Raw genomic sequence first — 27188 nt, 5'->3', positions numbered from 1 at the left:
AGAAGAAAGATTTTTTGTGCTCCCCTGTGACTGGGTTTTCCTGCATTCCATGTTCTCATCCTCCTTTGAGGCACTCGGCAGGAGCAGCATCGGAACTAATCTAACCAGCACCCCGGGACCTGCCAGCCTGATGCTCCATTAATCTTTCTCATTCAGACTTCTCCACAGTCAGTAGGCTCGACTGTAAGGGACTCTCACAGCTGCACAAACCAGTGGAGGCAATCAGGGAAGAGGATGGTCTGGAAAAAGGGGCGACTCTGCCAGAGGAACTGACGGAGTCAGATGATACATTGCTCCAAAAAGTTTCAGTGACATGGCCTGGTTTTGACAGATGGGTACTATCAAAGGCGACCGAGAGGGGTCTCTCGTTGGGTAATGGAAGGTGCCAAGTCCAATGGCTTTAGGCAGAGGGGGGCTGCCCACATACCCCATATGTGGGTGTGGTTACAGCTACATGATGGAAGCTGTTTTTTTTCACATGGTCTGTGAGCAAAGAGGGAGAAGTCTTCCTTTGTGTGTGACTCCAGACTGAGCCTGAGTGCTGGACATTACCCAAGCCTGTATGCCCACAGGCTGAGGGAGCAGAATCCTGCTAGGACTTGAGTGAGGTTGCGGTCATGTGACCGTCACATTGGGTGCTGCCCAGGCCATGTGAGTTAGCAGTGGCTAGTGTCTTGGGAGAGTTGGAATTCCCACATAGCTCTGGGAGGAGCTAGAGGACTGTTTACCTTCTTATTGGTGCTTCAGGGTTTATGAAGCAATAAACCCATATGGACTTTGAAAGGAATGTGCCTGCTGTCTTCCTCCTGTCGCACCTGAGTGAGTACATCCCTTATATATTGTATATGTACACTACCGGTCAAAAGTTTGGGGTCACCCAGGCAATTTTGTGTCTTCCATGAAAACTCATACTTTTATTGATCAAATGAGTTGCCAAAATCTAGTCCAGACATTGACAAGGTTCAAAAATAAGATTTTTATTTGAAAATAAAAATTCTCCTTCAAACTTTGCTTATGTCAAAGAATGCTCCCTTTGCAGTAATTACAACATTGCCAACCTTTGGCATTCTAGCAATTTGCTGAGGTAATCTACAGAAATTTCACCCCATGCTTCCAGAAGCCCTTCTCACAAGTTGATTTGGCTTGATGGGCACTTTTTGCATACCATACAGTCAAGCTGTTCCCACAACAGCTCAATGCGGTTGAGATCTGGTGACTGCGCTGGCCACTCCATTACAGATAGAATACCAGCTTCCTGCTTCTTCTCTAAATAGTTCTTGCATATTTGGAGGTGTGCTTTGGGTCATTGTCCTGTTGTAGGATGAAATTGGCTCCAAATAAGCGCTGTCCACAGGGTATAGCATGGATTTGCCAAATGGAGTGATTGCCTTCCGTATTCAAAATCCCTTTTACCTTGTACAAATCTCCCACTTTACCAGCACCAAAGCAACCCCAGACCATCATATTACCTACACCATCCTTGACAGATGGCGCCAGGCACTCTTCCAGCACCTTTTCTGTTGTTCTGTGCCTCAAACACCTCAAACTTGGATTCGTCTGTCCATAACACTTTTTACTAATCTTCCTCTGTCTAATGTCTGTGTTCTTTTGCCCATATTAAACTTTTCCTTTTATTAACCAGTCTCAGATATGGCTTTTTCTTTGCCACTCAGCCCTGAAGGCCAGCAACCTGGAGTCGCCTCTTCACTGTAGATGTTGACACTGGCATTTTGCGTGTACTATTTAATGAAGCTGCCAGTTTAGGACCTGTGAGACGTCAATTTCTCACACTACAGGCTCTAATGTACTTGTCTTGTTGCTCAGTTGTGCTGCGGGGCCTTCCACTTCTCTTTCTACTCTGGTTAGAGCCTGTTTGTGCTCTCCTCTGGAGGGAGTAGTACTCATTGCTAGGTCGAATTTCACATGAAAGTTCTTATTTTCTGCTCATTTTGAGAGTTTAATGGAACCAACAAATGTAATGCTCCAGATTCTCATCTAGCTCAAAGGAAGGTCAGGTTTATAGCTTCTCTAATCAGCAAAACTGCTTTCAGCTCTGCTAACATACTTGCACAAGGGTTTTCAAGGGTATTCTAACCATCCATTAACCTTCTTACACAGTTAACAAACACAAAGTACCATAAGAACACTGAAGTGATGGTTGTTGGAAATGGGTCTCTATACACCTATGAAGATATGGCATTACAAACCAGACATTTGCAGCTAGAACAGTCATTTACCACATTAACAATGTATAGAGTGTATTTCTGAATCATTTAATGTTAGCTTCATTGTAAAAAACTGTGCTTTTCTTTAAAAAATAAGGAGCTTTCTGCCAACAGCAATCATTTACAGGTAACATTTGGCTTCATGGTGCAAGAATTCCACATGTATTACATTTTATATACTTAATCCAGAAAGATGGGCAGTGTTTTTAAAAAGTGTACAAAATGATACAAAGTGGGAACAGACAACATATGCTACAACATTAAATAAAAAGGAATAACAAAAGAAAACTACTAAACCTGATGTAGCGGTAATGGTCCCGAGCTTAGTGGAGGGAGGCGCTACAATTGAAAAACGAACAGAACCTACAGCAAGCTCTACCTTCCAAGAACTGACAAATGACCCAAACCTAAATACTGCTTATCATTACGTCCACATACCTCCGATAAATGAGCACATGTGAAGTCTGATTGTGGGATGTGCTCGGCTCTTCAGAATATTATTGTATCCCCAACTTACAGGATGTCTTTGCCTCTGGAGCTACCAGGTAGTAGATATTACCATCATATTTGTTATTATGATTTTAACTTTATATAGACATCAAACATGACCTCAGTATCATCATTTATTGGACTGTTATTAAGATGGTGGAGTTCTCATGGCCTTATAGTGATGTGAGTGAATGAGTGAATGTGATCTGTTCATCCCTTTGCTACAAAGCTGAAACTATATCTCCCATAATTATTGGATCGATGTAAACCCCAATATTCATATCTGACCACTTGCACTGGTATGGCTGTGAGAGATCGTTAGACCTAGGAAAGCTTATGCATCTGTGTAAAAGAATCACAATTCTGGTATCTGACTCCCAGAGTAAACCTTCCTATTCTAATTACCTGGTCTCTGCAGGGGCCGCTGCCTCAACTGAGGTTGGAGTGTCAGCTCTCCTCCAGTAATAATTAGTTTTCTCTATTGCACATATGTTCAATGTGAGAGACACATGTTCCCTCCTTGGATATGTCTTATGGATTTGAATTTTCCTCTATGATATCATGTTGAAATCTGAATTTTTTTATTTATTTATTGCTCTCACTTTCTCCAGGCCAAAAAGGCTTATAATGGGGGGATTCAAAGATATCTTGAAAACCGAGGTGCAAGAGGGTCCTTAACCATTCTCCACTGGACCATGTAAAGCTTGACATAGAGAATTCATAAAGCTACTATGTTGCAGACTTTTTACTCTCTCCCATCAACGTATGGGAAATCTTCCCTAATTTCTAGGCCTTATGTCAAATTGATGGTCATTCATTGGGTAGACCACAATGAGCACATTAGTTGCACAGAAGCAGTTAGAAAGTGAGGTTTGATTTATATCCCATACAAGACCTGATCATTTCAGTCGGATAATTCCAGCTTATTATGCTTCGCATTGTTATCCTTCTTAATTCCCTGTAGAGTGCGACCAGGATAATGACTACCTGATGCCACCAAAACATTTTTCCTCATACCAATTAAGTAATTAACCAGTTTATTTATGAGCCATCATTTCACAACAGATAAATTGCTATTAGTTTGACAATTCATATACATTGAACAGGTTGTTGCGGGTTTGTGCAGTAGTGCTTGCCAAGATTCCCGAATCCTTGAGCCTCAGTGGGCCCAATGGTTCAGTCTGCCCCATATAAGTAAAACATAGTTGGAACTGAAAATTGTCAGGATCATTAATTTTACTCAGGAATGTTGAATCCTCCATTGGGTCAGCGAGGAACCAACTGCATATTATATGGGCGATGGATCATACCATTGGTATTAGGCAAAGGGGAGAGGTCAATAAAAGAAGGGTCTTCATCAGATTTCAAATTGAAATTCTGCAATATGAAGGTAAGGAAAATAAAGATCTCCATCTTTGCCATTCCTTCTCCAAGGCAGATTCTCTTCCCTGTAGAGAAAAGAAAAAAATAAATGGATTAAAGATTTTGGTTATTTTTATATCATTCTATTTCACAAGGTAAAGATGCTGCATCAAGAGCATGAAAACGTTGAATTTTTTGCATGACTTCACACTAAAGGTTAGACCTGTAGGCGTGAAGACTTTTGGTCTTAACACTAGACTTAACAGACCAGGATGTTCCAAAATCGAGTCAGCACTTTACATTCTCAGTATCTAGCATGAGGATTTACAGATACCATTGTCCTGATGAGAATTTTACTCAACTGCTCAAAATAATGTAATACCCATAATCTGTCATTTGAAACGTCTCTTTCAGTACAGCAATCTTCACCCCCAGACCTTTCAATTGTTCCCAACTTCTCAGTACCTGTTGAAAACAATAGGGTACCGGGTGCACAACAATGTATTATTAAATGTAAGTCAGGGTGCTACAAAGTGCGTGGAAGAGAGGACATGACAAGAAACAAGAAAGGCTAATGCATATAGGCAGTGCACATCTTCTTTTTTAGATTGCGCACCTTATTTTGGAGGGATTGTGAATAAAAAAAATTCTTTTTACATCTATCAAGTTTGTCCTATTTATAGTTCATGCATCTTGGTCCTCTATACGTAGCAGAACCTTTTTCAGTACAAGAAAACAATTTCCCCATATCTGGTATAGGTGGACATCTATTATGCTATTATGCTTTGATCCTTATATGGGACTCTGTTTTATATTAGTCCTATATTGACAAGAACTAATGGGGATGCCCATTTTTGTCTTGGTTTTTGTCCAGTCCCACTGATTAGTTGGACAATATCAGGCATCACATTTCTCATATGCAGACACATATACCTATGGTTATTTGTTTATATTGTTATCTGTCTACATTGAATGTTGATGCTTGACATACTGTGTATTTACTGGGCACTTTTTTGGGAGGATTTCCTTCCTGCAGATGGGAGTGTTATAATGATGTTATTAATATGGTTTTAATTATGCGTGTGCTTTTTGCTACAATCAACTTCTCAGTACCTGTTGAAAATGGTATGAAGGCGTCAATCTTCTTTAAACCTCCAGTTTCATCCAAAAAGCGATTAGGATCAAATTTCTCTGGGTTTTTAAAGTATTTGGGATCCGTCAGCACTGAGGTCAAGAGAGGAAACACGGTGGTATTCTTCAAGAAGATGTCAGGGAAATGAAGAAAGATGGAACCATGTTATATTTACTATACTCATCCATCATAAAGTACGGTTATAGTAAAATGTCCATGTGCATGTGATAGCTTAGTGCAAACTTCTATGGTTAGCTATCTATAGGGCCATATTTTACTCATGTGGCATGGTCTAACAGTACACATATTCTCCTCCTCCAATCTTCATAGGTATTTTCCACAAGAGAAAAACACCAATAAGTGCTAAAAAAAAACACTTTGCTTGAGCCCATACAGTTTCTATGCACATGACTCTGTCCTTTGCATGAAATCATATACCGTATTTTTCGCTTTATAAGACGCATCTAATTATAAGATGCAACCCCAAATTTGGTGAAGAAAAAGAGAATTTTTTTTAATGTTAAATGGAGGTGTGTCTTATAATGCCAGTGTCCGTCTTTCAAATCATATATGTCCCTCATCCTGTTATCTATATAACCCCCATCCTGGCACATTGCCCCATGGTGCTGGCACATAGCCCCCCAGTCACTATTTGCCCCCTTGCTTGCACTCACATGGCCCCCTCTCTCTATATGCCCCCTGCTGGCACGCACATGGCCCGCCTCTATATGCCTCCTTGCTGGTATGCACATGGCCCTCCGTCCCTATATTCCCCCCTGCTGGCACACATTGTCCCCCATCCCTATATTCCCCCCTGCTGGCACAAATGGCCCCACAGTCCAAATATTCCCCCTGCTGTCACACATGGCCCCCGTCCCTATATTCCCCCCTGCTGGTACACATTGTCCTCCCATGTCCCTATATTCCCCCCTGCTGGCACACATTGTCCCCCCATCCCTATATTCCCCCCAGCTGGCACACATGGCCCCCATCCCTATATTGCCCCCTGCTGTCACACATGGCACACGTCCCTATATTCCCCCCTGCTGGCATACATGGCCCCAATCCCTATATTTCCCCCCTGCTGGCAAACACATGATAAAATAACAGTTAACTCACCTTCCGATCATGGCTCCTGCTCTTAGCTCCCCCGTAGCTCTTCCTGTGTCTGTGCTGACATCCTCCTCCTGCGAGAGCGCGGCAGCAGCTGCTCATTCAGGCACTTCGTTGTAGCTACAGAACCTTCTGTCACGTGACCAATAGGACCTGCGGTCACATGACTTGCAGTACATTCTGGGAGTCATGTGACCGCAGGTCCTATTGGTCACATCATGGAAGGTCCTGAAGCTACGATGAACTGCCTGAATGAGTAGCTCCTGCCGCGTGCCCTCGCAGGAGGAAGATGTCAGCACAGACACAGGAAGAGCCAAGGGGGGAGCTGGGAGTAGGATCCATCATCGGAAGGTGAATATAGTGACGGGGCCGGGGGGGAGAGTGCAGGCACATGTAATATGCACCGCTCCCCTGTCTACCAACTTGGCTCTGCTTCAGCACTGAGGTGATGGACAGCGGGTGCAGTGAATATTACATGAGCCTAATGAGCGGGAGCACATGACCACCAGCTGTCTCTGCAGCCTGCAGCAAGCCACCCCAGCCCCTGACACCATGACAGAGCGCGCACCCCCCACTTTCCCCCAAAATTTGGGGGAACAAAAGTACGTCTTATAATCTGAAAAATACAGTAGTTATCACAATTAAAAAAAAATTTTAATTAGACTTATGGAAGAAATACTTGAACAGAATACATCCTCCCTCCCTGCATCCCTAAAAATAGAAAAGCCTGAAAAACTCTGCCCCAAATATAGGTTTTTATAACCTGGAAACTACGATACATACTATCTCACTAAAGCCCCCTATACATATTAGACCAATGCTGGCTGAACATTCTGATATCCACGGGTTCAACTGATGGCCGTGAGAGATGTCGATCGCACATGTGTGATTTTGGAGTCCCTGATATAAGCCTCCAACCAACGTATCAATCACAGCTTTCACATAGAGAACATAGGAGCGCTCGACTGAGTGAGCACTATTGTGCATAGGAGTACTGGCTGAGATGGCAGCTGGCCAATCAATCTGTTAAGGCATCTTTTGTCCAGCAATCATCATTTGTACGGCCTGTATAAAAGTGGCCATATTAGATAACTGCTGTACAAACTCTTGGCTGGATTGACAATATGCCTTGTTTTTCCAATAACTGAGATGGAACCCAGGGGCTCCTGCACGCTATTAAATTAATATTTTTTTCCAACCTTGGGTATCGTGTATCCTCTAAAGATGATGGTTTCAGCAGTTGCATGTGGAGCACCCAAAGGCAAGATGTCTCCACATCTCTGTATTTCATAAATAACAGCATCTGTATAAGGCATTTTACTGCGGTCCTCCACAGATGGACAGCGGTTCTGGCCAACAACGAGGTCAATTTCTTTTTGAAGTTTAGCTAATGAGAATAATGTTTTTTGTCAATATATGTCTTAAATCATAATGGTCAAACTAAGAATACAATCAAAATATTGAACTTCCCATGATAGAGTTTGACTAAGACTCTGGTAAAAATTAAGAGACCACATTCAAATGTTCAGTTTGTCTGAATTTTCTCTTTATAGGTATATTTTTGAGTAAAATGTTAATTGTTCTGTTAGTCTATAAACTTCTGATAACATGTCTCTGAATTTCCAAGCAATAAATTTTGATTTTTTCTTTTTGGAAAAAAATGCTCAAAATTAAAAAAAACACCCAGTGCTTTCAGACCTCAAATAAAAATAATGAAAAGAAAACAAGTTCATAATCATTTAGAAACAACAATACTAATGTTTTTATTCAGGAAGAGTTCTGAAATCAATATTTTGTGGAAGAACCATGATTTTTAATCACTGCTTTCATGCATCTTGACATGCTTTCCACCAGTCTTTCACACTGTTTCTGGCTCAAAAATTTAAGCAGTTCTTTGTTTGATGGCTTGTGACTATCCATTATCCTGTTGATTACATTCCAGAGGTTTTCAATGGAGTTCGGATCTGGAGAATGGGCTACCCAGGACAGAGATTTGATGTGATGGTCTCTTAATTTTTTTCCAGAGCTGTATAGTATTAAGGGATATTCCCATCTCAGTAACTGATGGCATATTGCTAAGATATACAGTTGTGCTCAAAAGTTTACATACCCAGGCAGAATTTTTGCTTTCTTGGCCTTTTTTCAGAGAATATGAATGATAACACCAAAACTTTTACTCCACTCATGGTTTGTGGTTGGGTGAAGCCATTTTTGTCAAACTACTGTGTTTTCTCTTTTTAAAACATAATGACAACCCAAAACATCCAAAATGACCCAGATCAAAAGTTTACATACCCCATTTCGTAATACTGTGTATTGCCCCCTCTAACATCAATGACACCTTGACGTCTTTTGTGGCAGCTGTGGATGAGGTTCTTTATTTTCTCAGATGGTAAAGCTGCCCTCTCTTCTTTGCAAAAAACCTCTTGGGCTGTCTAGCATGAACTGCGCACTTGAGATCTCCCCAGAGAGGCTCAATGATACTAAGGTCAGGAGACTGAGATGGACACTCCAGAACCTACCCTTTGCTCTGGTGTAGCCAATAACAGTTCAACTTGGCCTTGTGTTTTTGATCGTTGTCATGTTGGCACATTGGAACGTCAAAGTACGTCCCATGTGCAGCTTCCGTGCTGATGATTGCAAATGTGCCTCTGGTATTTGCTGATAATGTGCTGCATTCATCTTTCCTTCAACTTTTACCAAGTTTCCTGTGCCTTTGTAACTCACACATCTCCAAAACATCAGCGATTCACCTCCATGATTTACAGTAGGAATGGTATTCCTTTCATCATAGGCCTTGTTAACCTCTCTCCAAATGTAACGTATATGGTTGTGGCCAAAAAGTTCAATTTTGGTGTCACCACTCCAAATTACCTTGTTCCAGAAGTTTTGAGGCTTGTCTCTGTGCTGTTTTGCATATTGTAGGTGAGATACTTTGTGGCATTTGTGTAGTAATGGCTTTCTTCTGGCGAATCAACCATGCAGCCCATTTTTCTTCAAGTGCCTCCTTATTGTGCATCTTGAAACAGCCACACCGTTACATTTCAGAGAGTCCAGTATTTCAGCTGTTGTTATTTGTGGGTTTTTCTTTGCGTCCCGTCCAATTTTTCTGCCAGTTGTGGACAGAATTTTTGTTGGTTGTTGGAGCTTGAACGCTGGAGAGACAAGAGGCAGGGATCCTGAGCTCCCAGACTGAGACCACAAAAGAGGCTTTACAATTATTACAGCTTCTGCTCTTGAAACATCCCTGAAATTGGAACTGTTCCCGGACCCCCTGAGACCATTTAGATCCTGATCCCTCCATCTAATTCAGGTGAAAAAGGGGTCCTTTCTTTGGGAAACCACAGGCGAGAAAACACTGGAATGGCGGAGGGATACAAAGGACCATAGTCAGTGCCCCTGAAAAGAAGATCTACAGCCTCTGCAAGGACTATCTGTAGAGAGAACTGCCCGGACCAGCTCCCTCCTGCTGATGGACCCATTCCTGCCCCCAGAGCGAGGCACACCCGGGCCCAGGCGATTCCCACTGGCGGAGACCTAGTCTGTGAGTGTTGTATACCGCCGCAGCATGTAAAAATAGTCCCGGCAGATCTAGAGTCAGCGCGGTGCCACAGGACAGAAGCAGGCACGTGGTACCGCTGACCCGACACCGCTCTCCCTGGAGATGTGGAGGGGTGAGTGGCCTTGGGGACACAACGCCGTGGTGCTACAGCGGACGCTACACTAACAGCTGTCACCGGGACATTCTACCCCGTGGAGGGAAGCAGACCCGGAGGTAGGGGCACTCAGGCACCTCCGTTATATATAGAAAACCAAAAGCAAAACACAAAACAAATATCCTGGAATAAAAAAGTAAAAAAAATATATTGCAAAAATTGCATGAAGGTAGTAATAATAGTAATAATAAGGGTATTTAGTTAACATAATTTTGATCAAAATAATGTAGAAGCCATCCCGCCACGTCACGGCAACCCTTGTGGGACAGTCCTAACTCTTGTATTTAAAACCTTTCCACTTGTCAAGTGACGTAAATGTGAACAAGGACAGAGGGACTGAACCACCAGTAATAGTATAGGCCAGACAGGATGGATTTTCCAACTCAGAAACAGGGCGGTCACACCCTTATATGCACAGAATGCACAATGAAACAAATGAGAAACTGGGTCTGAGCAGAAAAAGTAAATTAATGTGCATGCAAAATGTAATTGCATATGAACACATGACCTTTACACAGAGAAAACCAAAAGCAAAACACAAAACAAATATCCTGGAATAAAAAAGTAAAAAAAATATATTGCAAAAATTGCATGAAGGTAGTAATAATAGTAATAATAAGGGTATTTAGTTAACATAATTTTGATCAAAATAATGTAGAAGCCATCCCGCCACGTCACGGCAACCCTTGTGGGACAGTCCTAACTCTTGTATTTAAAACCTTTCCACTTGTCAAGTGACGTAAATGTGAACAAGGACAGAGGGACTGAACCACCAGTAATAGTATAGGCCAGACAGGATGGATTTTCCAACTCAGAAACAGGGCGGTCACACCCTTATATGCACAGAATGCACAATGAAACAAATGAGAAACTGGGTCTGAGCAGAAAAAGTAAATTAATGTGCATGCAAAATGTAATTGCATATGAACACATGACCTTTACACAGAGAAAACCAAAAGCAAAACACAAAACAAATATCCTGGAATAAAAAAGTAAAAAAAATATATTGCAAAAATTGCATGAAGGTAGTAATAATAGTAATAATAAGGGTATTTAGTTAACATAATTTTGATCAAAATAATGTAGAAGCCATCCCGCCACGTCACGGCAACCCTTGTGGGACAGTCCTAACTCTTGTATTTAAAACCTTTCCACTTGTCAAGTGACGTAAATGTGAACAAGGACAGAGGGACTGAACCACCAGTAATAGTATAGGCCAGACAGGATGGATTTTCCAACTCAGAAACAGGGCGGTCACACCCTTATATGCACAGAATGCACAATGAAACAAATGAGAAACTGGGTCTGAGCAGAAAAAGTAAATTAATGTGCATGCAAAATGTAATTGCATATGAACACATGACCTTTACACAGAGAAAACCAAAAGCAAAACACAAAACAAATATCCTGGAATAAAAAAGTAAAAAAAATATATTGCAAAAATTGCATGAAGGTAGTAATAATAGTAATAATAAGGGTATTTAGTTAACATAATTTTGATCAAAATAATGTAGAAGCCATCCCGCCACGTCACGGCAACCCTTGTGGGACAGTCCTAACTCTTGTATTTAAAACCTTTCCACTTGTCAAGTGACGTAAATGTGAACAAGGACAGAGGGACTGAACCACCAGTAATAGTATAGGCCAGACAGGATGGATTTTCCAACTCAGAAACAGGGCGGTCACACCCTTATATGCACAGAATGCACAATGAAACAAATGAGAAACTGGGTCTGAGCAGAAAAAGTAAATTAATGTGCATGCAAAATGTAATTGCATATGAACACATGACCTTTACACAGAGAAAACCAAAAGCAAAACACAAAACAAATATCCTGGAATAAAAAAGTAAAAAAAATATATTGCAAAAATTGCATGAAGGTAGTAATAATAGTAATAATAAGGGTATTTAGTTAACATAATTTTGATCAAAATAATGTAGAAGCCATCCCGCCACGTCACGGCAACCCTTGTGGGACAGTCCTAACTCTTGTATTTAAAACCTTTCCACTTGTCAAGTGACGTAAATGTGAACAAGGACAGAGGGACTGAACCACCAGTAATAGTATAGGCCAGACAGGATGGATTTTCCAACTCAGAAACAGGGCGGTCACACCCTTATATGCACAGAATGCACAATGAAACAAATGAGAAACTGGGTCTGAGCAGAAAAAGTAAATTAATGTGCATGCAAAATGTAATTGCATATGAACACATGACCTTTACACAGAGAAAACCAAAAGCAAAACACAAAACAAATATCCTGGAATAAAAAAGTAAAAAAAATATATTGCAAAAATTGCATGAAGGTAGTAATAATAGTAATAATAAGGGTATTTAGTTAACATAATTTTGATCAAAATAATGTAGAAGCCATCCCGCCACGTCACGGCAACCCTTGTGGGACAGTCCTAACTCTTGTATTTAAAACCTTTCCACTTGTCAAGTGACGTAAATGTGAACAAGGACAGAGGGACTGAACCACCAGTAATAGTATAGGCCAGACAGGATGGATTTTCCAACTCAGAAACAGGGCGGTCACACCCTTATATGCACAGAATGCACAATGAAACAAATGAGAAACTGGGTCTGAGCAGAAAAAGTAAATTAATGTGCATGCAAAATGTAATTGCATATGAACACATGACCTTTACACAGAGAAAACCAAAAGCAAAACACAAAACAAATATCCTGGAATAAAAAAGTAAAAAAAATATATTGCAAAAATTGCATGAAGGTAGTAATAATAGTAATAATAAGGGTATTTAGTTAACATAATTTTGATCAAAATAATGTAGAAGCCATCCCGCCACGTCACGGCAACCCTTGTGGGACAGTCCTAACTCTTGTATTTAAAACCTTTCCACTTGTCAAGTGACGTAAATGTGAACAAGGACAGAGGGACTGAACCACCAGTAATAGTATAGGCCAGACAGGATGGATTTTCCAACTCAGAAACAGGGCGGTCACACCCTTATATGCACAGAATGCACAATGAAACAAATGAGAAACTGGGTCTGAGCAGAAAAAGTAAATTAATGTGCATGCAAAATGTAATTGCATATGAACACATGACCTTTACACAGAGAAAACCAAAAGCAAAACACAAAACAAATATCCTGGAATAAAAAAGTAAAAAAAAAAATATATTGCAAAAATTGCATGAAGGTAGTAATAATAGTAATAATAAGGGTATTTAGTTAACATAATTTTGATCAAAATAATGTAGAAGCCATCCCGCCACGTCACGGCAACCCTTGTGGGACAGTCCTAACTCTTGTATTTAAAACCTTTCCACTTGTCAAGTGACGTAAATGTGAACAAGGACAGAGGGACTGAACCACCAGTAATAGTATAGGCCAGACAGGATGGATTTTCCAACTCAGAAACAGGGCGGTCACACCCTTATATGCACAGAATGCACAATGAAACAAATGAGAAACTGGGTCTGAGCAGAAAAAGTAAATTAATGTGCATGCAAAATGTAATTGCATATGAACACATGACCTTTACACAGAGAAAACCAAAAGCAAAACACAAAACAAATATCCTGGAATAAAAAAGTAAAAAAAAATATATTGCAAAAATTGCATGAAGGTAGTAATAATAGTAATAATAAGGGTATTTAGTTAACATAATTTTGATCAAAATAATGTAGAAGCCATCCCGCCACGTCACGGCAACCCTTGTGGGACAGTCCTAACTCTTGTATTTAAAACCTTTCCACTTGTCAAGTGACGTAAATGTGAACAAGGACAGAGGGACTGAACCACCAGTAATAGTATAGGCCAGACAGGATGGATTTTCCAACTCAGAAACAGGGCGGTCACACCCTTATATGCACAGAATGCACAATGAAACAAATGAGAAACTGGGTCTGAGCAGAAAAAGTAAATTAATGTGCATGCAAAATGTAATTGCATATGAACACATGACCTTTACACAGAGAAAACCAAAAGCAAAACACAAAACAAATATCCTGGAATAAAAAAGTAAAAAAAATATATTGCAAAAATTGCATGAAGGTAGTAATAATAGTAATAATAAGGGTATTTAGTTAACATAATTTTGATCAAAATAATGTAGAAGCCATCCCGCCACGTCACGGCAACCCTTGTGGGACAGTCCTAACTCTTGTATTTAAAACCTTTCCACTTGTCAAGTGACGTAAATGTGAACAAGGACAGAGGGACTGAACCACCAGTAATAGTATAGGCCAGACAGGATGGATTTTCCAACTCAGAAACAGGGCGGTCACACCCTTATATGCACAGAATGCACAATGAAACAAATGAGAAACTGGGTCTGAGCAGAAAAAGTAAATTAATGTGCATGCAAAATGTAATTGCATATGAACACATGACCTTTACACAGAGAAAACCAAAAGCAAAACACAAAACAAATATCCTGGAATAAAAAAGTAAAAAAAATATATTGCAAAAATTGCATGAAGGTAGTAATAATAGTAATAATAAGGGTATTTAGTTAACATAATTTTGATCAAAATAATGTAGAAGCCATCCCGCCACGTCACGGCAACCCTTGTGGGACAGTCCTAACTCTTGTATTTAAAACCTTTCCACTTGTCAAGTGACGTAAATGTGAACAAGGACAGAGGGACTGAACCACCAGTAATAGTATAGGCCAGACAGGATGGATTTTCCAACTCAGAAACAGGGCGGTCACACCCTTATATGCACAGAATGCACAATGAAACAAATGAGAAACTGGGTCTGAGCAGAAAAAGTAAATTAATGTGCATGCAAAATGTAATTGCATATGAACACATGACCTTTACACAGAGAAAACCAAAAGCAAAACACAAAACAAATATCCTGGAATAAAAAAGTAAAAAAAATATATTGCAAAAATTGCATGAAGGTAGTAATAATAGTAATAATAAGGGTATTTAGTTAACATAATTTTGATCAAAATAATGTAGAAGCCATCCCGCCACGTCACGGCAACCCTTGTGGGACAGTCCTAACTCTTGTATTTAAAACCTTTCCACTTGTCAAGTGACGTAAATGTGAACAAGGACAGAGGGACTGAACCACCAGTAATAGTATAGGCCAGACAGGATGGATTTTCCAACTCAGAAACAGGGCGGTCACACCCTTATATGCACAGAATGCACAATGAAACAAATGAGAAACTGGGTCTGAGCAGAAAAAGTAAATTAATGTGCATGCAAAATGTAATTGCATATGAACACATGACCTTTACACAGAGAAAACCAAAAGCAAAACACAAAACAAATATCCTGGAATAAAAAAGTAAAAAAAATATATTGCAAAAATTGCATGAAGGTAGTAATAATAGTAATAATAAGGGTATTTAGTTAACATAATTTTGATCAAAATAATGTAGAAGCCATCCCGCCACGTCACGGCAACCCTTGTGGGACCCAGTTTCTCATTTGTTTCATTGTGCATTCTGTGCATATAAGGGTGTGACCGCCCTGTTTCTGAGTTGGAAAATCCATCCTGTCTGGCCTATACTATTACTGGTGGTTCAGTCCCTCTGTCCTTGTTCACATTTACGTCACTTGACAAGTGGAAAGGTTTTAAATACAAGAGTTAGGACTGTCCCACAAGGGTTGCCGTGACGTGGCGGGATGGCTTCTACATTATTTTGATCAAAATTATGTTAACTAAATACCCTTATTATTACTATTATTACTACCTTCATGCAATTTTTGCAATATATTTTTTTTACTTTTTTATTCCAGGATATTTGTTTTGTGTTTTGCTTTTGGTTTTCTCTGTGTAAAGGTCATGTGTTCATATGCAATTACATTTTGCATGCACATTAATTTACTTTTTCTGCTCAGACCCAGTTTCTCATTTGTTTCATTGTGCATTCTGTGCATATAAGGGTGTGACCGCCCTGTTTCTGAGTTGGAAAATCCATCCTGTCTGGCCTATACTATTACTGGTGGTTCAGTCCCTCTGTCCTTGTTCACATTTACGTCACTTGACAAGTGGAAAGGTTTTAAATACAAGAGTTAGGACTGTCCCACAAGGGTTGCCGTGACGTGGCGGGATGGCTTCTACATTATTTTGATCAAAATTATGTTAACTAAATACCCTTATTATTACTATTATTACTACCTTCATGCAATTTTTGCAATATATTTTTTTTACTTTTTTATTCCAGGATATTTGTTTTGTGTTTTGCTTTTGGTTTTCTCTGTGTAAAGGTCATGTGTTCATATGCAATTACATTTTGCATGCACATTAATTTACTTTTTCTGCTCAGACCCAGTTTCTCACCTCCGTTATATATCTTGTTGCTGCGCTCTCACCCGGAGGCACCATACTAGAAGGGACGGAATTTACCTGGGCTCAGAGAAACTGGAGGGGCTCCGATATCGATTAATAGAAGCGGTGGGGATTAAGTGCCTAACCTACTGGGGAGCATAGGGGTGTCTCAATCAACCCCTCTTACGGATATTGATCCTTTTTTTTTTCCTCCCCTTCCCCCCCCCCCTATTTTTACATTAACTTTCACCAACCCCAGGAACATTGTGCATATTGTTATGAGTTTCTAACAGGTTCTTGAATTCATAACTGTAAATTTGAGAAAGCAATATATAAACCTTGACTGACATCTAGTGTCAAACACCAGGATTGCAACTTCCCTGCTGTTCAACTTTTTTAGCCTAAGAAAATATGGTATTCTAACTAAATATTCTGCTGGCTGTGGGAATTCTAACTTCATATTTGCTCTACCCTTGCCTCATAGATAATTGCAAACATGAGGAAATCGAGTGTAAAAACACAAAAAAGCATATCCAAAACGGCAAAGGTCATCACGCAAGCAGATCTAGATAACTTCCTTAAAAAACAAACTGCTCAACCAGACCCACTTAAATCCCCCAAGTTTCAAGATATGGCTCTAATGAAGGATTCGGATTCTGAGCTAGAAAGTGACTCTGACATAGGAGGAACAACGAAAGACGCTTTAGTCACCCGATCGTTTATTAAACGTATATTATCCAAGGCTCTTGAACTGATAGGAAAGGAACTCACAGATATAAAACAAGACTTAAATCTCCAAGGTCACAGACTTCAGACACTTAAAAATTCACAAAATATTGTGACACAACGATCCAACGCTGTGCTAGACTGCCTGAATGCACATGAAAACCAATTACATATGGTCCATACAGCATTGGAAGATGATGAAAACCGAGAACGTCGCAATAATGTAAGAATCAAGGTTCCAACTGAAAAAGTAGCATTCGAGGCGCTAAGTAAAACAGCGCAAGAGATTTTCAAAAGCCTGCTCTCTGAATCAGACCCGCAAGAAATTGAAGAGTCCACAGGGCCCTCCACCCCAAACCACCCCAGGGGGAGCAGCCACGAGACGTGATCTGTTGTTTTCTCGATTACCGAGTTAGCCTACTTTCACACATCAGGTTTTCGGCGTCAGGCGCGATCCGGCGTCGTGCCGGAATGCCGGATCCGGCAAATGTTTTGTAAAACCTGATGTGCCGGATCCGGTTTTCTGCCGGATCCGTCTTGTTCTTGACAGACAAAACCGGATCCGTCTCATCCGGTTCATCCGTTATTCTATCCGTTTTTTCGACGGATTACGCCGGATCCGGTTTTTAAAATTGACCCTTGTGGCCCCTCAAGGCAGAGTACACTGGCAGGATGACAGAGTGTGAAAGATTTGTGCCCTAACCAAACTTGTGTACCTTCTGGACCAACAGTATATACCTTTGCCAACCAAAGTTGGCTATCTTGTCATGGTCTACTATTTTTAGCTTTAGGCCACAGGTGTGTACCTGGTTGGGTTTTATGCAAAGTATTTCACCTTTTAACAAAAGTTGTGTACATTGTTAGGAAATCACCAACAATAAACACAACTTTTTAGGTGAAATACTTTGCTTCAAACACAACCAGGAACACAACTGTGGCAAAAAGCTAAAATTTACCCACAGTTATACCTGGTTTTGAATACCTTTTTACCTTTGAAATACCCTGTATTTAACCTTTTTTTTAAACATAGTTCGCCGCAGAAAGAAAAGACAGACAACCATTGTGAAACGATAATTTAACTTTTATTTAAAATTTTTTTTTTTTGTAAAATGTTTTTAAAGTGCAAAAAACTTTTTTAATAAAGGTTTTAAACCCAATGGGCATTTTTATTAAAAAACACACATTACAAATCTGTGTATTGTGGGGTGGAAATACTGCTGGAGGGGCTGCGGGACACTTCGACACTGGGTGTGTGGAGAGAGGACTGGGATCGTGGTGGGGAAGGAACAGTTAGAGGTGAAGGTGTGGAAAAAGCTACAGAATGGGTGGACATGTGGGAAGCAGAAGAGGTGGTGGGTGGTGGAGTGGAGGGTTGGGCAGGGACTGTAGGAGCAGATGATGTTGATGGAAAGTTGTATGGGGAAGGAGTTTGGTACGGGGAAGGAGTTTGGTACGGGGAAGGAGTTTGGTACGGGGCAGGTTGCTGGAAGTGGGGAGATGACTGGTACTGGGGAGGTTGCTGGTACTGGGGAGGTTGCTGGTACTGGGCAGGTTGCTGGTATGTAGTAGGAGGGGGTGGATGAAAAGTGGCTGGAGGGGGTGCAGATGTAATAGGAGGGGGAGGATGGAAAGTGGCTGGAGGGGGTGCAGGTGGAGGAACTACAGTGGTGGGAGGTGGAGGTTGGGAGGTAACCTGCTGTAGAGCACCATAGCACGAATGCATTACATGCATCTGCTGGGCAGGAGAGAGCGTTTCCATGCGCTCCACAACAGACCTGAAAAAGGTGTGGTTTGGCGAAGATCTTGCTTCTGAATGCATGGTTTGCAGAAGTGTCTTCACCTCCAGAATGCTGGAGTTGATCTGCTGAAAGCCTGCGGAGATTTGCTCTGACAAGACTTTGAGACAGTTCTGGAAAGATGCATTCAGATGCAATAACTCTTGCGCATAACTCTTTTCCTGACCCCTCTGCCGCTGCCGCCCAGTACCCGCAGGTGTACTAGAGGCGGCAGGGGCAGAAGGGTGGGGTAAAGGGAAAGCGATCTCCTCACCAGCAGCTTCATGTAATGTAGGCGGCCACGATGCTCCTGTGCTGGTGGATGGGACAGATGGGTCGAATGTGTGGGAAGGCAGGGAAGGTGCAGATGTACCGGGGCGGTCGAAGTGTCCCTCGGTGCCGGTCTCCTCAGGGATCGCCTCAGAAGGGTCCAATCGTGCAGGCTCCCGAGTGCTGCTCACCGTGCTGTGGAATAAAGAGAAAAAAAAACAATTAAAATACTGACATGGTATGGCCCTGGCTGAAAAAAAAAAGTTACATCTTTTTCACATGTGGTGTGTAATATTTACCTTCTGGTGAGCATTGTTTCCCGGAGGAACGACAGGGCTTGTGCGTACTTGTACTTGCTCCTGCGTCCTCCAGATCCACTCGGGGCCCGCATCTCTTTATTGAACTCCTTCTTGAAACGATCCCTCACAGACCGCCACCGATTCACAATTCTGTTCCCTGAAACGAGAAAGGAGTGGTTAGTATACAACATCAGTGTTTCACAAACTCCAGTCCTCATGGTCCCCAGGGGTCATGTTTTCAGGATTTCAATAGTAAATAGAAATCCTGAACACATGATCCGTGGGGACCACGAGGACTGGAGTTCGGGAAACACTGGTTTACATCAAGCAACCGTTACTGTATATACTTACGCTCTTTAATCTGGTCCCGAGCTTCGAGGTCCTCCCAGTGGCCCACAAGGAGAGAACAGATTTCCTCCCAGAGTCGTCGGGTAATGATCAGGTCAGCGTGGCGGCGGTCAGCCATATTCCAGAGCGGCTCCCTTTCTCTGACGAGATCGATGAGGCGGTCCACATCAATCCCTCCATCCTCACCGTCAGAGTCGGGAGCACGCTGTGAAGGCTGTTAAAGAAAAAGACAAAAATAACATAATTAGCCTCCACAAAAGAAATGAAATAAAAAGTGCCAAAAAACAAAGCAAAAATATTTATACTTACACGCTGGTGACCGCCGCGTTGCTGTCGCCGACGACCCTGGGAGGCACTGCGAGGACCTCTTGGCCGAGCACCAGTTTGGGAAGACTAGAGAAGAAAACAAAAAATGTTATGAGTTTGGATGTAGGCATTTGTTTGCTGTGTGTGGTCTGCAGAACATTGTTTTCTATGTGTTGTGTGTAGTGTGATGTTGTGTTTCTGCGTTTGATGCAAAAAACTTACGAATTGTGAGCCCACTCCAAGCGTCTGTCCACCCCTTCCTTCTTCTTCTGGGAGCTCCTCTTCATCTTGTGATTCCTGTTTTGAAATAAAAGGCAATGAATAGACATATATTACAGAGATGATGGATTTTGGAAATAAAAACTTACCGTCAAACGCTGACGATGCGAGGGAGGGCTCCCAGAAGAAGATGTGCTGTCCTGTTGATGGCCAGACTCCATGGCTGTGGGTATTGCTGCTGCCAGTGATGCCATTTCTGCTGCTGCTGCTGCTGCTGCTGCATCTCTTTGGCGGCTGTTGAATAAAGAGAAACAAAGGGCCAATGAATATCTTGATATTCCATGGCCCTAGTTTGGAGGAATGGGGGATTTGATAATTACCGTCTCTCATCTGCTTCTGGACTCCCCTCCCGTTCAGCATGCTGCTCCATTTGGGGTGTTGCTGATGGTGCTGCTGCTGCATCTCTTTGGCGGCTGTTGAATAAAGAGAAACAAAGGGCCAATGAATATCTTGATATTCCATGGCCCTAGTTTGGAGGAATGGGGGATTTGATAATTACCGTCTCTCATCTGCTTCTGGACTCCCCTCCCGTTCAGCATGCTGCTCCATTTGGGGTGTTGCTGATGGTGCTGCTGCTGCAGATGTCTGCTGCCTTCTCCTGCGCCTGGTTGCTGTCTTGGGTGGCATGTTGGGTGTGGCTGAGGGTCCCATTGTCTTGCTTTTATATATCTCCTGTGGGCAGAGCTACTGAGCATGCTCAGACCAAAAAAAACGGATCCGGCCACCGGATCCGGCTTTCGCCGGATCCGGCGCATTGCGGCGCTCATAGGCTTTCATTGTGTGAAAAAGCCGGACGCGCCGGATCCGGCGTGTCCGGCTTTTTCGCCGGAGACAAAAAACGTTACAGTAGACGTTTTTTCCAGATGCCGGATCGCGACACATTGCGACACATTGCCGGATCCGGCGATAACCGGATGAAACGCATGGCCATCCGGCGCGATCCGGCGCAAATGCAAGTCAATGGGGGGGAAACCGGATCCGGCATTGCATTTCGCCGGATCCGGTTTCTGTCAAAAGCGCCGGATCGCGCCTGACGGCGAAAACCTGATGTGTGAAAGAGGCCTTAAAGACCTAATCCTCCGCAGAGCACGAGAAGCACAGGAGATTCCATATGACAGCTCACAAATTAAACTTTTCCAGGATCTATCTGCTACTAAACTCAGAAAACTAAGAATTTTGAAACCATTTACTGAAGCCGTATTGAAAAAAGGCCTCTGCTTCAGATGGCTTTTCCCCTTTGGCATACATATTGCAACTGGAGATAAATCTATACAGGCTAGAACCTCATTGGACATGACGTTGGTAGTGTCAAATTGCTACCTGAGGGGGAAACGAGCATCACATCATCCCCTAGCCTCCCCCCGCGTCACCTCCATTACCTACACCAAAACACGGAGACTCGGGATTTCTTTTTGAATGTTATGGCCACAGCAGCCTTTATTTAAACACCAAACAACAAACAGTGAATCATAAATCACATATACAATAACATGAACACTGAGAAGGAGTCCTTGAAGCCCCAAGAGCTTGGTGAATAAGCCCAAAATGCTGGGGACAAAACCCATCATGATTGCTCCCAGCCATTACCCCACTGGCTCGGGAGCACCAACACCAATATATATTGTCCACTAAGCTACTTGGGGATCCGCCACTTCGGTTGGCAACTCCCCCTCCACCTTTCACCAGATCACCCCCAACATACCTTTTAACGAAGTAGACCCTAGACACTGAGTCTCCAAAACCCAATTTCCACCCACTTCAAGGACTCCCCCCTCTCAAAACCGCCACAACGAGGGCCCTTGAACACCTCAACGGCCCGAGACCCCCCCAAACACGCCATGCTATGACCCGCTCAATACCTTCCTGGAGACCGGGAGCCCAAATATCGGAACCAACCGAATTCAGATGAACCCCATTGGCCAGCCAAAAATCACCCTCGCCCTTTTCCAAATCAAAGTGTCGCACAGCCACTCCCCCATTCCTGATAACAAAAGAAGACACAGCCCTGTTCACTTTTATCCTGGCCTTGTTGACCTTTGTGAGAGACCTCATGGAACGCCATCACCTCCGAGGGACGATGTCGGACCAAACGATAGTGACCCCTCGGTATAGCAACCACAGGTGCAGACAATCCTGCTTGATGTCCCTTATCAATTCCCGGAAAGGACGAACCGCCAAGTCGTTACCCCCGACATGTAACACCAGGATGTCCGGAGCGCGGTCCAACCGAACGCACTCGAGTATTTCCTGCAAGACCCGTCTCCACTCCATCCCCCTAAAACCATACCAATGCAACAAGGTCGTGTTCCTGGAAAAAACGAGCTATCTGCCTTCGTTCCGGACATCGGCCCGCAATGCTCCCCAGTAAACGAAGGAATGACCAAAAATCCACACCAGCAACGGCTCGACACCTGAAATAAAAAAGGCAATGCCAACATCAAAACCAACCTCAATTAAACGTGAATGCAACCCTCTGCCTCACCAATCACCACCCACCGACCTGACATAAGTTCGGTAGCGATTAGACGCCCAACCGCCAATGCGCTGTATCGAAGCCAGATCCAAAACCCGAACTACTGCTTCCGATGCCGCCCCTATCCTGAATGAATGAGAAGTGAAACGGGATTCATCCAAACCCAACAATTAGATGGACCTCTTAAAAACAGCGCCAAATTGGTATCTGGACAAACTAGAGCCATCAACGTGACACAAAAGGGAACCGCGCAAACTAGGACTAAGTTCCCAAAAACCCCGCAAACACTGAACGGGACACATCAAAGACCCCGGTACACTACCTAACACCACTTGGTGGCCTTTCCCTGCCTGATCCGTCTTAGACCGTCGCAGCCAAAACTCAATGCCCCGCGCAGTAACCACAACGTCCCTGGCCAATATACCCCCAGCTGACTCTTTGTTCCCCGACACTAGCTCCCCTACCCTCAATGTGCCAAAAAATGCCAATGAAAAGGCTAGGCGAAAAAACAGAACCTCATAGCGTGAAGAACACACCGACTCCAAAATGCCTCCCAGGCATTCGAGTACATTAAAAGATATCGGACACCTCAACTCACCCCCGATTTTTAAACGGCGAAACCCTTTTGCCGCCTGTTTCACCAAAAATGTCTTTGTCCAATCGCGGCAACCGCGCAAACAAAAACCAAAAGACATCCCTGCCAAAATACGCATGGCTTTTGCATCAGACCAACCCTTAGAGGCCCCGCGCCCTAACGAAGACCACAAAATTCCCTCCTGATCCAGCCCGGGCCCGACTGCCGCACCGGCCGCAAGATGCTCCTCCCACTTGCCTCATAAAGCCCGGAATGCCTCCCAAGTTTTTGGAGCTAAAGACGACTCAATCAGCGACTCCGCTCCCCGTAAGCCACTTTCCACAGCTCCTCCAGACAAGCTAAACCCATGATCTCTGCCTCTGGCACCAAAGAGCGGAACCGATCCCACTGTGAACGAGAAAGAGAGTCAGCGATATCGTTCTTAACACCTGGAACATGTGTCGCGGTCACGTGTGCATTCAGGTCCAAACATAGTTAAACCAACTGTTGCAACACCCGAATGACAGGGGGAGATGATGCAGTAAGGCCATTGATCGCACACACCACGCCCATGTTATCGCAATTAAAACTCACCCACCGATCCCGAAACTCCCGTCCCCACAAATGTACGGCTATGAGAATCAGAAAGATCTCCAACAAAGTGATGTTGTGTACCAAGCCGTCCGTAATCCACTCATCGGGCCACCGGGACGCGCACCACTGCCCCCAAAGTAGGCCCCACATCCGACACCGCCAGCTGCGTCCGTGAACAACTCCAATGCGTCGCTGCTAGAGTTGAGCGATACCGTCCGATACTTCAAAGTATCGGATCGGAATGGATCGGCCGATCTTAAAAAAAAGTATCGGTATCGCAGATTCCGATACCGGAAGTCCCATTCAAGTCTATGGGACTTCCGGTATCGGAATAAGAAAAACCCTGTTTTTGCCTTGTACAGCCTCTCTGGGGTCTGTACGGGCCTTTCGGGGGGCTGTGCCGGCCTGCCAGGGGGTCTGTGCAGGCTCCGGTGGTCTGTGCCGGCCTGCTGGGGGGCTGTGCCGGCCTGCCGGGGGGGCTGTGCAGGCTCCGGGGGGGCTGTGCCGGCCTGCCGGGGGGCTGTGCCGGCCTGCCGGTGGTCTGTGCAGGCTCCGGTGGGCTGTGCCGGCCTGCCGGGGGGCTGTGCCGGCCTGCCGGTGGTCTGTGCAGGCTCCGGTGGGCTGTGCTGGCCTGCCGGGGGGCTGTGCCGGCCTGCCGGGGGGCTGTGCCGGCCTGCCGGGGGGCTGTGCAGGCTTCGGGGGTCTGTGCAGGCATCGTCCGATGGGACTACAAGTCCCATTGGGCGATGCCTGCTACCATGACAGTGATTGACACATTAGCCAATGATGGGACAGTAGTAGTCCCATCATCCGGCTAATGTGTTGAATGTAAAAAAAAAAAAAAAAAAAAAAAAAAATTACATGCTACATACATGCTACATTCATACTACATACTACATACATGCTACATTCATACTACATATATACTACATGCAACATACATACTACATATATACTACATGCATGCAACATGCATACTACATATATACTACATGCAACATACATACTACATATATACTACATGCATGCAACATGCATACTACATATATACTACATGCTACATACATACTACATATATGCTACATATATACTACATGCATGCTACATACATACTGCATGCTACATACATACTATATGCTACATACATACTACATATATGCTACATACATACTACCTATATACTACATGCATGCTACATACATACTGCATGCTACATACATACTACATGCTACATACATACCACATATATACTACATACATACTACATGCATGCTACATGCTACATACATACCACATACATACTACATACATACTACATGCATGCTACATACATACTACATGCTACATACATACTACATATATACTACATACATACTACATGCTACATACATACTACATATATACTACATACATACTACATACATACTACATACATACTACATGCATGCTACATACATACTACATGCTACATACATACTACATATATACTACATGCTACATACATACTACATATATACTACATGCATGCTACATACATACTACATACATACTACATGCATGCTACATACATACTACATGCTACATACATACCACATACATACTACATACATACTACATGCATGCTACATGCTACATACATACCACATACATACTACATACATACTACATACATACTACATGCATGCTACATACATACTACATATATACTACATGCTACATACATACTACATATATACTACATGCTACATACATACTACATATATACTACATGCATGCTACATACATACTACATACATACTACATGCATGCTACATACATACTACATGCTACATACATACCACATACATACTACATATATACTACATGCATGCTACATACATACTGCATGCTACATGCATGCTACATACATACTACATACATACTACATGCTACATACATGCCACATATATACTACATACATACTACATACAATACATTCATACAATACATACATAGACATACAGTACATATAACATAGAGTAACATACTTACCAATACTTGTCACATTGTTCCCCGAAGCCATTGTCTTTTACGGAATAAATATTAACATAACAAACCACAAAAATACTCAGCCACGATCCGAAGCAGTCCACGAGTGTGTCCCACGACGATCTTGGGTAGAGAACTGCAGCATCAGCTGATGCTGCCGTTCTCTACGGGCTGCAGGAATCCAATGACGGAAGGTAGGTATCCTTCCGCACTGTATTCCTCCGCCACTTAAAAAAAAAAAAGTCCCTAGTCTCACTTTATGCCATTGCTGCGTGGGAAATTCCCACACAGCAATGGCATAAAGTGAAACTAGGGACTTTTTTTTTTTTTAAGTGGCGGAGGAATACAGTGCGGAAGGATACCTACCTTCCGTCATTGGATTCCTGCAGCCCGTAGAGAACGGCAGCATCAGCTGATGCTGCAGTTCTCTACCCAAGATCGTCGTGGGACACACTCGTGGACTGCTTCGGATCGTGGGTGAGTATTTTTGTGGTTTGTTATGTTAATATTTATTCCGTAAAAGACAATGGCTTCGGGGAACAATGTGACAAGTATTGGTAAGTATGTTACTCTATGTTATATGTACTGTATGTCTATGTATGTATTGTATGAATGTATTGTATGTAGTATGTATGTAGTATATATGTGGTATGTATGTAGCATGTAGTATGTATGTAGTATGTATGTAGCATGCATGTAGCATGCAGTATGTATGTAGCATGCATGTAGTATATATGTAGTATGTATGTAGCATGTAGCATGTAGTATGTATGTAGTATGTATGTGGTATGTATGTAGCATGTAGTATGTATGTAGCATGCATGTAGTATATATGTGTTATGTATGTAGCATGCATGTAGTATGTATGTAGTATGTATGTAGCATGCATGTAGTATGTATGTAGTATATATGTGGTATGTATGTAGTATGTATGTAGCATGCAGTATGTATGTAGCATGCATGTAGTATATATGTAGTATGTATGTAGCATGTAGTATGTAGCATGCATGTAGTATATATGTAGTATGTATGTAGCATGCATGTAGTATGTATGTAGTATGTATGTGGTATGTATGTATGTAGTATGTATGTAGCATGCATGTAGTATATACTGTATGTGTTATTTATGTAGCATGCATGTAGTATGTATGTAGTATGTATGTAGCATGTAGTATGTATGTAGCATGCATGTAGTATATATGTAGTATGTATGTAG

The 27188-nt window shown here is 42.6% G+C and overlaps 1 protein-coding gene across 3 annotated transcripts in view; it reads right to left on the bottom strand.

Annotated features, from left to right (window-relative positions):
- Positions 1-3734: 3734 nt before the first annotated feature.
- LOC141052032 (cytochrome P450 2C18-like) overlaps positions 3735-27188 on the bottom strand; it is a 95260-nt gene continuing 71806 nt past the window's right edge. For 2 of the 3 annotated variants that reach the window (XM_073549209.1, XM_073549210.1), the window contains exons 8-10: positions 7521-7708; positions 5190-5331; positions 3735-4162 (exon numbers count right to left, since the gene is read on the bottom strand). In XM_073549209.1, the coding sequence (XP_073405310.1) occupies positions 3981-4162; positions 5190-5331; positions 7521-7708 (512 nt within the window). In that variant the 3' untranslated portion in view covers positions 3735-3980. Of the gene's footprint in view, positions 4163-4242; positions 4542-5189; positions 5332-7520; positions 7709-27188 lie in introns of those variants that run through there. The other variant, XM_073549211.1, reaches the window with a different exon arrangement.

The sequence above is a fragment of the Dendrobates tinctorius genome, unplaced genomic scaffold (genome assembly GCF_039654945.1).
Source record: "Dendrobates tinctorius isolate UK_male_01 unplaced genomic scaffold, ASM3965494v1 ptg000158l, whole genome shotgun sequence".
NCBI lineage: Eukaryota > Metazoa > Chordata > Amphibia > Anura > Dendrobatidae > Dendrobates > Dendrobates tinctorius.
Note: the sequence above shows the minus strand (reverse complement) of the source record. Positions and strands in the feature narration are given on the sequence as shown.